Source organism: Molossus molossus, unplaced genomic scaffold (assembly GCF_014108415.1).
Source record: "Molossus molossus isolate mMolMol1 unplaced genomic scaffold, mMolMol1.p scaffold_m16_p_21, whole genome shotgun sequence".
Taxonomy (NCBI): Eukaryota; Metazoa; Chordata; class Mammalia; order Chiroptera; family Molossidae; genus Molossus; species Molossus molossus.
This window is the reverse complement of record NW_023425357.1, coordinates 29593933-29606536: the sequence shown is the minus strand read 5'-3', so window position 1 is coordinate 29606536 and position 12604 is coordinate 29593933. Positions and strand designations below refer to the sequence as shown.

Genomic DNA, 12604 nt, shown 5'->3' with positions numbered 1-12604 from the left:
CGGAAGCCCCGCCTCTTCCGGGGGCAGGGGGCAGGTCCTTTGCGCGCTGCCGCCGCGCAGGGGCAGTGCAGGGTTTGGCAGCGGCGGCGTCTGGAGCGGTACTTCAGGTCCATCAGTGGTGCTCTGTACCTAGTTCTCCTGGCTCCCTGCGTCTGCTATGGCGGAGGCGATGGATCTGGGCAAAGACCTCAACGGGCCCACGCACTCCTCGACTCTGTTCGTGAGGGAAGATGGCAGCTCCATGTCCTTCTACGTGCGTCCCAGCCCGGCGAAACGCCGGCTCTCGACGCTCATCCTACACGGCGGCGGTACCCTGTGCCGGGTGCAGGAGCCCGGAGCCGTGCTGCTGGCCCAGCCCGGGGAGGCGGCGGCCGAGGCCTCGGGCGACTTCATCTCCACGCAGTACATTCTCGACTGCGTGGAGCGCAACGAGAGGCTCGAGCTGGAGGCCTATCGGCTGGGCCAGGCCCTGGCGGCCGACCAGGCGCCAGAGACGAAGCCCGGGGCGCAGGCCGAGGGCGCCGCCGCGGAGCCCGAGCGGCAGCCGCCCACGGGGCGGATCGCCTTCACGGATGCGGACGACGTGGCCATCTTGACCTACGTGAAGGAAAATGCTCGCTCGGCCAGCTCTGTCACCGGCAACGCCTTGTGGAAGGCGATGGAGAAAAGCTCGCAGACTCAGCACTCGTGGCAGTCGCTGAAGGACCGCTACTTAAAGCACCTGCGGGGCCAGGAGCATAAGTACCTGTTGGGGGACGCCCCAGTGAGCCCGTCCTCCCAGAAACTCAAGCGGAAAGCTGAGGAAGACCCCGAGGCTGCTGATAGCGGGGGTGAGGCCTGGTGCTGCGAAGGCAGGGCCCTCTGCCTGCGCGAGGGCGGGTCGTCCATCCCCCTGTCTGTCTGGTGTCCGTTTGGGCGTCTTGGTGTCATCGTCCGGCGCCCTCCCCCTTTGACATCCGGGTAAAATCGCACCATTTCCTAGTCTCTTCAATTTCCTTTTGCGATAACTAGGATATTGCCAGGGTTTGATATTCAGATGCTGCAAAAAGAGTACTATATATAGAGAATTCTCCTCTTCTACCCACCAGCTAGCTGTGCAGTTTTCTTCCCCAGAGGTAAAGGGGGGAACCAGCTTCTTGGGTTCCTTTTTATCAGAGGTATTTCAGAAACTCGTCCTACTTTATTTTAATCATTTATTTATCTATTGAGTTACAGGTAACATACAATATTGTTAACTTCAGGTGTCCAACATAGTGATTAGATATTTTTATACATTATGAAATGATCACCGTAAGTTTAATCACCATACAAAGTTATGCTATTGACTGTATTCTCTATGCCAGCGATTTTCAGGCGTGTGCTGCAAGGATTTTTAAAACATGCAGTAGCTGACTAGTCAGAGGCACACTGACCTCTTTTCCCTTAGATTGTCAGATTAAAAAATAAAATGAGCACAGCCAATACAACAATAGCCGACTGGTGTGAATGAATCAAAATTATATCTTTTTTTTTTTAAGATGGGCAAAAATTTTTTTTTTTTGCTGTGCTGCAGAATTTTAGTAATTAGTTTGTGTGTGCCATGAGATGAAAAAGGTTGAAAATTTCTACCCTGTGCTGTACATTACATTCCCATGAGTTACTTATTTTATCACTGGAAGTTTGTACCTCTTAATTCCCCTTACCTATTTTGCCTGTTCCCTCCCCTCACCTATATCAATCACTAGTTTATAGAAATATTTCTCCTATGTTCAGGTAGACTCAGTATAAAACATTTCAAGGCAAGCCAGATCAGTTTATTTTCATGTTTTGGCTTAATTTGAATTCGTATTCACTTAAGAAGGTTCTAGTCAATTGAAAATCGCTTCCTGGTCTCATTGGTGAAGTGAGTTTTTAATGCAGTTGAATTGAATATTGAGATTCAGGCGTAATTAGTACTCAGTACAGAGCCTTTAGGATGCTTCACTTTTTACATTTTCATGGCTGCTGACAACTTAAATTGACAGACCCTTTTGTTTCAAGAGGCATGCTTTCCCCCCACTTGCCTTCTTTTCCTTATGTGACTATTCCTGGTAACAGTTGAAGTCTGGGGAGGTAAAATCTATTTCTCTTGTTCAGTTTGCTTAGTAGGAATTTTGTTTTTGGTAAAAGTGACATTTCAGATTTATTCATTCAACAGATATTTGAGTGCCAGACACTGTTATCCTGCTGGGATGTAACAATAAGTAAAAGTCCCTGTGGTCATGGAGCTTAACATGCTAGCTGGGAAGTGGTAAGTGCTATAGAGAAAAATCAGGGTAAAGGTTGGGGAGGAGGTTGTTTTCCATAGTGTGATAGGAAAGGTCACTATGATAAGCTGATATTTGAGCAGTCAAAAGGAAATGAAAGAGTAGGCCAGGTGGTTAACTGAGGAAGTGTTTCAGATAGAGGGAATAAGTGCAAAGGCTCTGAGGTAGAAGCAACAGAGAGATACTGGCTGAAATGGGAGTAAGCAAGAGGGAAAATTCTAGGAGAGAGGACAGGACTGGGTATATGGGTGAAGTAGATCATGTAGGATCTTGCTTTTATTTCTTTTCTTTTTTTTAATTGATTTTAGAGAGAGGAAGGGAGAGGGAAAGAGAGATAGAAACATTGATGAGAGAGAACATTGATTGGCCACCTCCTGCATGCCCCTCACTGGGGATTTGGCCCACAACCTGGGCATGTGCCTTGACCGGGAATTGAACCAGATGGACAGGATCTTGCTTTTAAATCAATGGTGTTGGGACTGCTGGCAAGCCATTTGAGACTTGGTACAAAATTAGGTTGGATTCACCCAATTCAAAATAGTATTTTGATAATTAGATATTTAAATGTAAACATTAAAATCCTTAAAGGATTAAGAAAGTGTGAATATACTTTTTTATTTTTATTTTTATTTCTTTATTGATTTTAGAGAGAGATAAAGGGAGAGAGAGAGAAACATTGATGAGAGAGAACATCGATTGGCCGCCTCTCTCATGTCCCTCACTGGGGGATTTGGCCCACAACCTGGGCATGTGCCCTGACTGGGAATTGAACTGGCGACCTCCTGGTGCGTGGGTCGATTCTCAACCACTGAGCCACACCAGCCAGGCATGAATATACTTTTTAATATTATCATGGTGATAATCCTGAAACCAAGAAGACTAAGAAAAAGTTTTCTGTGTTTGATACTTAAAGTTGAAAGCTTCTTATGATAAAGTCAGAGGGCAAACTGGAAAAACATTCCCAATATGTTTCAACAGAGTTAGTTTCCTTAATGTCCAGAGAGCTTGCAGATATTAGTAACTAAAAGAAAAACTAGTAGAAAAATGAGCAAAGGAAATGGGATAAGTTTCCGGAAAAGTAAATAAATGTCCAATTTTTAAAAAAGCAGAAACATTATTATTAAATAAAAGTAAACTAGACCCTGAACAGAGGATCAAATAAGCCAGGTGTGGACTTCTGACCCATGGAAACTGAAATAATAAGAGTGTATGTGTGTGTGTTTAAAGTAAGCCAGAGTGCCCTGGCCAGTTTTCTCAGTGGTTAGAGCATTGGCCGGCAGACCAGAGAGTCCTGGGTTTGGTTCCCGCTAAGGGCACCTACCTCAGTTGCAATTTGTCCCCGGCCCAGGTTTGGGTTGTGTGGCAACCACTCAGTGTGTCTCTCTCACATCGATGTTTCTCGCTCTCTCTTACTTCCTCTCTCCCTCCTGCTCTATCTGAAGATAAATGCAAAAAAAATTCCTCAGGTGAGGATTAAAAATAATTAAAAAATAAAGTAAGCCAGAGCAAGGAAATACGATATTTTTATCTATCAAATTGGCAAAAATTAAGAAAATGGGTAATATTCAAAGTTAGTAAGGTATATGATAACAACTATACTCCTACATTGTTAATAGAAGGAAATTGGTACAGTTTCTTTGGAGGGCATTTTGAAAACATCTAACATCATTTAAATTGTATGTTCCCTTAGCTGTGGCAATATTGCTTCTAGGAATTTATCCTACAGATATACTCAGAGTACAAAAGGGTACATGTAAGTCTCCCTGCTACATACCCCTTCCCCTGGTTCCTGTTCCCGAGGCAACCACTACTAATGTCCTTGTTATGTGTCCTTTTTGCTAATGATAATACTAGTATACTAGAAATCAGTACTGCAGTTTGCTTTTTTAAAACTTAATGATAGATCTTGAAGTCTGTGTCTGCGCATTGCTTTGACTCATTCTTTGCTCATTGTATTCCATTATGTGAATGAACCATATTTTGTTCATTTTATTATAGAAAATTTCAAATATTTACAAAAGTAGAATAGCATAATGAACTATACTGCATGTACCCATTGCCCAACTTTACTGATTATAGTTCTTGGTCAGATTTTTTACATCTATTCCTTTCAATCTAAACTTAGGGAATTATTTGTTTATTTATTTATTTACTTTTTAATCCTCATCCAAGGACATGCTTAGAGAGAGAAAGGGAGAGAGAGAGAGAGAGACAGACATTCATTAGTTGCCTTCCATTAGCTCCCTGACTGGGGATCCAACTCGCAACCCAGGTATGTGCCGTGAGGGAATCGAACTGGCAGCCCTTCAGTGCACAGAATGATGCTCAACCAACTGAGCCACTTTGGCCAGACAGACTTTTGGGGTGGTTTTAAAGTAGATACCAGGCATCATCCATTTTATTTATTTGAGCACATATCTCTAAAAGATAAGGCTTCTTTTTATAATTACTATTTTAAAAATTTATATGAAAGAAAATTGACTTATGTTTGTGTACAGTTTATGCATTTTAAAATTTTATTTTATTTATTTTTTATCCTCACTAGAGGACATTTTTGCATTTATCTTGAGATAGAGCGGGAGGGAGAAAGGGAGGAAGAGAGAGAAACATCCATGTGAGAGAGACACATTGAGTGGCTGCCACCTACACAACCCCAACCGGGGCTGGGATGAACTGCAACTGAGGTACGTGCCCTTAGTGGGAACCAAACCTGGCCTCTCTGGTCCATGGGCCAATGCTCCAACCGCTGAGCCAAACCAGCCAGGGAAAATTTATTTTATTTTTAATTGTGGTAAAATATATATTACATAAAATTTACAATTAGCATTTTAAGTATTCAGTGGCATTAAGTACATTCATATTGGCAGGCGGCTGTGACTATCCATTTCCAGAACTTTTTGATCTTCCAAAACTGAAACTCTATATCCATTAAACATTAACTCCCTATTCCTCCCTTCCTCTATCCCCTGACAAGCACCATTATGCTTTTTGTCTGTGAATTTGATCTCTCTAGGTATCTTATATAAGTGGAGTCATACAATATTTGTCCTTTTGTATCTGGCTTATTTCACTTACCATAATGTCTCATGTGTCAGAATTTCATTCCTTTTTAAGGCTAAATAATATTCTACTGTATGTCTAGACCACTTTTTGTTTATCTGTTCATCCATTGATGGACATTTGGGTTGTTTCTGTCTCTTAGTTATTGTGAATAATGCTGCTCTGAATATGGGTATTGTAATACCTGATTGAGACCTTGCTTTCATTTTGGGGGAGTAAAAACCCAGAAGTGGAATTGGCGATTCATATGGCAATTTTATGTTTAATATTTTGGAGAACTGTCATACCATTTCCCAGTTATGTTTTTTTTTTTATCCTCACTTGAGGACATTTTTCCTTTTTTTTTTTTGTTCAGATAGAGTGGGAGGGAGAGAGAGGAGGAGACAGAGAGAGAGAAACATCGATGTGAAAGGGACACATCGAGTGGCTGCCACCCACACGACCCAACCAGGACCGGGGACAAATCCAACCAAGATACGTGCCCTTAATGGGAACTGAACCTGGGTCTCTCTGGACAGCAGGCTGAGGCTCCAACCACTGAGCCAAACTGACCAGGGCCCCAATTATGTGTTTTAACATATGTGAAGATTTGTGTAACCCTCACCAAAAATCAGGATACAGAACATTTCCATTACAAAAACTTCCTCATTCTGCCCCTTAGTAGTCTGTTTTTGCTTCGCGGGCCAATGCTCTCACCGTTGAGCTATAGATAGTGAAAGTTTTTTTGTTTTTTTAAAATCTGAGGATATTTTTACATTTATCTTCAGAGAGAGAGAAAAAGAGAGAGACACACACATTCACTGGTTGCCACCTGCAAAACCCCAACCAGGGCCAGGGACAAACCATAACCGAGGTATGTGCCCTTGGCTGGACTCAAACCTGGGATTCTTTGCTTCTGGGCTGACACTCTCACTGTTGAGCTATAAAGGCCAAGGCAGTAGTTAGTTTTTGTTAAGTGAAAAAGATAACAAAGTAAAATCCTTGGAGAACAAAGAGTAAAGGGAGGGAACCAAGAGGATGTTTGGCTTTAGGGGGCCCTCTTTTGTATAGATGGTATGTGGTAGATTGTGGTGTATCCCCCAGATCTGCGTTCAGTGGCTAGGAGTGCTGCCTTGCCCAGTCTGTCACCTTAGGGTGACTGGTATCCAGTAACTGATTTATATAAAGTCATAAAGTCTAGGCTCCCTTACCCCAACTGGGTCAACTCTGAAGGACCTTTCTAGCTTCAGTCGAGGCCTTGTTGGTACTCTTTCACAGGTCAGCTTTTCTCTGCCCATCTGCTTTCTTTTCAATGGGGATTTTCCCATGCATACTCTCTAATAAACACCTTACGCAATAACCTGTTTCTCAGAATCTGCTTCCCAGAAAACCCAATTTATCCCACAGTTGTGTTAATTTGTAAAATCCATAAATACAAGGCACAACAAGAATTAAGCTTGAAGAGAATTTTTATTTTATATATCAGAACTAGGAAAATTATCATCATTTGGATAGTACAACTTTTCAGAAGCAAGAGTAGGAATTATTAAACATGCATGTCTTATGTTTTTCTTATCCTTCTGATAAAAAACAGGTGTCTTCTAGTGGTAAAAAAGTGCAGGCTCACTTTTAGGGTCCACCAAGTATGTACTGTATTTTTGTTTTCTGTAAAAGAGGCTTGTTCTAATCTAGTGCTGTTCTTCTCTGTAATAGAACCACAGAATAAGAGAACTCCAGACTTGCCTGAAGAAGAATTTGTAAGGGAAGAGGTGAAGAAGGAGAATGAAGAAGCAGTCAAAAAGATGCTTGTAGAAGCTACCCGGGAGTTTGAGGAAGTTGTGGTATGTTAACCAGATTTAACTCATTTGTTCTGTACCTCCATTCTCCTCCTTTGAAATTGGTCATCCCATCTACCCCTTTTATACACCCAAAGCCCAGAAAGATAGAGAAGTTTAAGATGGAAGAAGAAAATGGAAAGTGATACTCATTTAGGTTCTAGGCATGTAGCTTTTACTTTTTTGTCAGGAAAGCTTGAGGTTAAGAGGTAGAAAAGTTAGGGAGAATTACTTTTAAACAGTACAAAGCATCCCGTTTTTAGTACTTTGATCTCAGTATAAGCTTTTCAAAGTTAAGAATGGATTTATCTTTTAAAAATGTTTTTATGCTTCTTAGAAACATAAATGTAAGTTTTAAAAGAGTTTAACTTTTTAACCAAGCAGGTTTAGCTTTTTGTGTATTTAGAGCTTTATGGGAAATTTTAGCCCTTTCATATTCAGTCTAGCTTCTAATACTCTGTTGGAGTCCCATATTTAATCATCAATCATCATTATAGAGAAAGGCAGGAGCTGTAAAATAACAAGGAGTAATTGAAGGAAAAAACATTAGCCCAGCCAGTGTGGCTCAGTGGATTGAGTGTCATCCCATGGACTGAGAGGTCCTGGTTCAATTCCTGGTCAGGGCACATGCCTTGGTTGTGGGCTCAATCTCCAGTAGGGGGCGTGCAGGAGGCAGCTGATAGATGTTTTTCTCTCACATTGATGTTTCTATCCCTTCCTCTCTCTCTAAAAAAAATCAATAAAAACATAGTTTAAAAAAAGAAAAAAAAAAGACAAATATGTGCATATTTTCTCCAAGTAAAAGTTAATTTTTAAATTAAGTTTAAAAAAAATAGATTTTCATTGATTTGATGGGGGGAGAGAAACATTAGTCGGTTGCCTCATGCATGTGGCAGACCATGGCTCAAACCCACAACCCAGGTATTTGCCCTGACCAGGAATTGAACCAGCAACCTTTTGGTTCATGGAATGACGTTCCACCATTTGAGCCACACCGGCCAGGGCTAAATTAACTTCTCTTATTAACACAAAGTAAAGGTTAGGCCTTTGATTAAATCAGGAAATAATTTAAAGTTTCTGTAATTGATGAAGGAATGCACAAGAATAGGCAGAATTTAGGGACTGTTGCCTTTTGTAATCTGAGTTTTGTTTTATTATTATGTTCATTTTTCATAAACTTTTCAATGCTCAACAACTCCCAAACATGGCCTATATAAGTCTCTTCTCACAGAACATACTTTGTAATGTACGTAAATGTAGTATAGCTTGGAGGCCCTAATATAGCAATATTTTTTGAGTACTTATTATGTGTAGCCATTGGTAGGCACTGGGGATGTAATGATGAACAGAACAGATACATTTTCTGTCCTTATGGAGCTTACAATTTGGGAATGAAGCCATGCTTTTAAGAAATAATCTAATGTAGACTTGTATACATATAAGTGTATGTATATACATATATCTTTTTTATATTCATTGTAGCTTCTAATGTTCTATTGGGATACCATAGTTATACATATATACACACATATACACATGTGAGCATGTGCACACACACACACACACACCACCCCACCTGCACACACCCTTCCTCACCTGTCACAAAAATACATACATACATACTTATACACATATATACACATATGCCCAAGATGAATAAATGTAAGAAGGAACATGGCATATTAGAGGAACTGAAGGGAGTCCATTGTGATTGGGGTGACATGGACAAGGAGGTGGTAGTTGGGAGAGACCAGATATTGCAAGAGTTAAGTGTTTGTAACTGGATAATTAGACTGGTTTTATTCATTACTTCACTAGGTGGAGGAAAGCCCTGATTTTGAAATACATATAACAATGTGTGATGATGACCCACCCACACCTGAGGAAGACTCGGAAACACAGCCTGATGAGGATGAAGAAGAAGAAGAAGAAGAAAAAGTTTCTCCACCAGAGGTGGGAGCTGCCATTAAGATCATCCGGCAGTTAATGGAAAAGTTTAACTTGGATCTGTCAACAGTTACACAGGCCTTCCTTAAAAATAGTGGTGAGCTGGAGGCCACTACTTCCTTTTTAGAGTCTGGTCAGAGGGCTGATGGGTATCCCATTTGGTCCAGACAGGATGACTTAGATTTGCAAAAAGATGATGAGGATGCCCGAGATACATTGGTCAAAAAATTTGGTGCTCAGAATGTAGCTCGGAGAATTGAATTCCGAAAGAAATAATTGACAGGATAATGAGAAAAGAGAAAAGGTGTGGCAGATGAGGTGGTAAAAAATTTTTTTGTGACCGTTGAACTTTAGAGATTCTTATATTGGAACTGACACTTGTCTTTTTTTTTTTTTTTTTTTTTTTTATCCTCACCCGAGGACATTTTTCCATTTTTTTGTTCAAGTAGAGTGGGAGGGAGAGTGAGAAAAACATCAATGTGAAAGGGATACATCAAGTGGCTGCCACCCGCAAGACCAACCAGGGCCGGGGACAAACTGCAACCAAGGTACATGCCCTTAGCAGGAACTGAACCCAGGTCTCTCTGGATTGCAGGCCGATGCTCTAACTACTGAACCAAACCGGCCAGGGCTGACACTTGTCTTCTGACCAATGCTGTCTTTGTCCTAGATTTTGTAGCCACACAGAGTTGTGTAGGAGGATAAACAGAAAAGATATTTAGAGCTGTCCCTGGCGGTATCAGTGTGTTTCTTAAAGGAAAATATAAACCAGAGATAGTTTGATCTATGTAGTAATTTTTTTTTGGAATGGAACCTCTATTATATTAGTGACAGCTAGTGATCAAGTCAAGGAGGAAAATTAGGAGACAGGTCTTTTCAGGCAGTGTAAATAAAGAGCCTCCTATCCTTTGGCAGAAGCTCCTCTAGATTGTGATAGACTCTAATTCAGGAATCTAGAAATACAGAAAGATTTCATTACAAGGCCCTGAACATGGACTATCCCAAACCCTTGCATCCCCCAGTGAGCTCTGATTTCTAAACTGCTTTGAAAACCCCATATTTCCTATGTTAACTTAATACTTGGGGACCCTGCTTCTTGGCTGTTCTTTTTTTGAGTCCTTGTCAGTCAACTATCTAGCATGTGTTTCTTTACCTACCACCCAATTTTGTTTAAAATACAAAACCTTTGAGAGTCTCAAGAATAGTCTTACTTGTTTAGTAGTAATAGTGTGTTTTTATTTATTGAGGATAGTTTTATGTTGAGGCTATATTCGATTTAAAACTTAGTGGATTAATTCTTCTTTGTTGTGTTACTTTTGTCATTGAAAATAAATGGAACTTTTTATATGAGTCTCCAAGTGTTTGATTATATTCACAAAAACTTTTAGGTATAAAAACTGACAGTTTTGCTTATTATTAATTAGATAAATAATCAATAAAGCGCTTCCATTTTAGAACTAATAGGCCATTAGAAAGATGCTAGTTCTTCTGGATAGAGCAAAGAGAAGATTTATACCAAGGACTGTGAAAAATGGCAAAATAAGGTAAACTGCTGAGAGCCAAAATTGGGGGAAGCCAATCTGGAACAATTGAGAACCATCAGGTGTGTAACTGGAGGTGTGGATGTCCCACACATATCCCCTAGGCAGTCACCATTCCAGCACAAGCCAGCAACAGGAGTCCTGCAAGCACCTGCTCCAGGCGTTCTGTCCGCTTGAAATGCTATGGAGTGGCTTTCAGCTAGTGGTGTGTGGGAATTGGAGGATGTATACCCAACTTGCTTGCTGACCAGAGAAATGACACACTTGAATACATATTTGAGAATTACCTTGTGAATGGGATAATGGTTTTCATGCCATCTTTCAGAGGTCCCCAGTAGAAATAAACATAGTTTCCCACATTGGTATTTGGTTTATGAATATATACTGCATAGGCTTCTTTCTCATGTCTCACATCCCCATCCTCGAAGCACACAAATTCTGTCTTGAGAATCTGCTTCTGGGGGAACCAAGCCTAAATCAAAGTGTTTAACCTTTCCCTGTTTCTTACTATGTTGGAAGATAAACCACTCTCAGTAGTAACTAACTCACAACAGTGGTAATTTTGTTGTTGTTAATCCTCACCCCAGGGTACTTTTCCATTAACTTTTTAGACAATAGTGGAATAGAGGGAGGGAAGGAGAGAGAGAGAGGTGTCAATGTGAGAGAGAGACATTGATTGGTTGCCTCCCGCATGACTGAGACGGGGGCTGGGGATCAAACCTGCAACCCAAGTGTGTGCCCTTGACCAGAATTGAACCCACGACCCTTTGGTCTTTGGGTTGATGCAAACCGGCCAGAGCAACAGTGGTAATTATTTATTTATTTAAATGTTTTTATTGATTTTTTTAGAGAGAGAGGAAGGGAGAGAGAAACATCGATGTGAGAGAAACATTGATCAGCCACCTACTACACTTGCCCTACTGGGAATCAAACCCACAACCTGGGCATGTGTCCTGACTGGGAATTGAACTGGGACCGCTCAGTCCATGGGATGACACTCAATCCACAGAGCCAGATGGGCCAGGCAACAGTGGTAATGAAATGGTGACTGGGAAGGGTACGGTGGTAGGCATTTGTTGTTATCTAGGATGTCTATACTTTAGTAAAGCTACCACAGCCTATTAGCTTTACAGGACTAGAAATTCCAGTTTTTTGTTTTGTTTTGTTTTTATCCTCACCCGAGGACATTTTTCCATTTTTTGTTCAGGTAGAGTGGGAGGGAGAGAGAGGAACAGAGAGAGAGAGAGAGAAACATCGATGTGAAAGGAACACATCGAGTGGCTGCCACCCGCACAACCGGCCAAGGCCGGGGACAAACTGCAACCGAGGTACGCGCCCTTAGCGGGAACCGAACCCGGGTCTCCCAGGACCGCAGGCCGACGCCCTAACCGCTGAACCAAACTGGCCAGGGCTAAATTCCAGTTTTGTCAAAGCAAGTGCAAAAGGTTCTGGTTTATTATACCCAGACTCCCAAAAGACATGTTTATTTTTTATTTATTTTTTTATCCTCACCTGAGGACATTTTTTGTTCAGATAGAGTGGGAGGGAGGGAGAGAGAGAGAAACATCAATGTGAAAGGGGCACATCGAGTGGTTGCCACCCACACGACCCAACCAGGGCCTGGGACAAACTGCAACTGAGGTACATGCCCTTAGTGGGAACCGAACCCGGTCTCTCTGGACCGCAGGCCAACGCTCTAACTGCTGAGCCAAACCGACCAGGGCTATTTATTTATTTATTATTATTATTTTTAATCCTCACCCAAGTATATTTTCCCATTTATCTTCAGATAGAGGGAGGAAAGGGAGGGAGAGAGGTAGAGAAGGGTAAGAGAGAGAGGGAGAGGGAGAGGGAGAGAGAAACATTGATGTGAAAGACACATTGACTGGTTGCCTCCCACATAACCCCACCAGGGCCGGGGACGAACTGCAACTGAGGTACTTGCCCTTGACCAGAA

The 12604-nt window shown here is 41.6% G+C and overlaps 1 protein-coding gene across 1 annotated transcript; it reads left to right on the top strand.

The window, feature by feature from the left end:
- The first annotated feature begins 56 nt into the window (after window positions 1-56).
- On the top strand, window positions 57-9504 carry LOC118638938 (TERF2 interacting protein). The gene is made up of 3 exons (XM_036275080.1): window positions 57-830; window positions 7038-7165; window positions 8978-9504. The coding sequence occupies exons 1-3, from the start codon at window positions 158-160 to the stop codon at window positions 9380-9382; spliced, it is 1206 nt and encodes a 401-aa protein (XP_036130973.1). The 5' UTR covers window positions 57-157; the 3' UTR covers window positions 9383-9504.
- The last annotated feature ends 3100 nt before the right edge of the window (window positions 9505-12604 follow it).

Bases quoted from the DNA above. Each gene is read 5' to 3' on its own strand.
- LOC118638938 (XM_036275080.1), top strand. From the start codon at position 158: ATGGCGGAGGCGATGGATCTGGGCAAAGACCTCAACGGGCCCACGCAC. The intron at 831-7,037 runs GTGAGGCCTGGT...TCTCTGTAATAG, and splicing joins CGAGGCTGCTGATAGCGGGG to AACCACAGAATAAGAGAACT. The intron at 7,166-8,977 runs GTATGTTAACCA...TTACTTCACTAG, and splicing joins GGGAGTTTGAGGAAGTTGTG to GTGGAGGAAAGCCCTGATTT.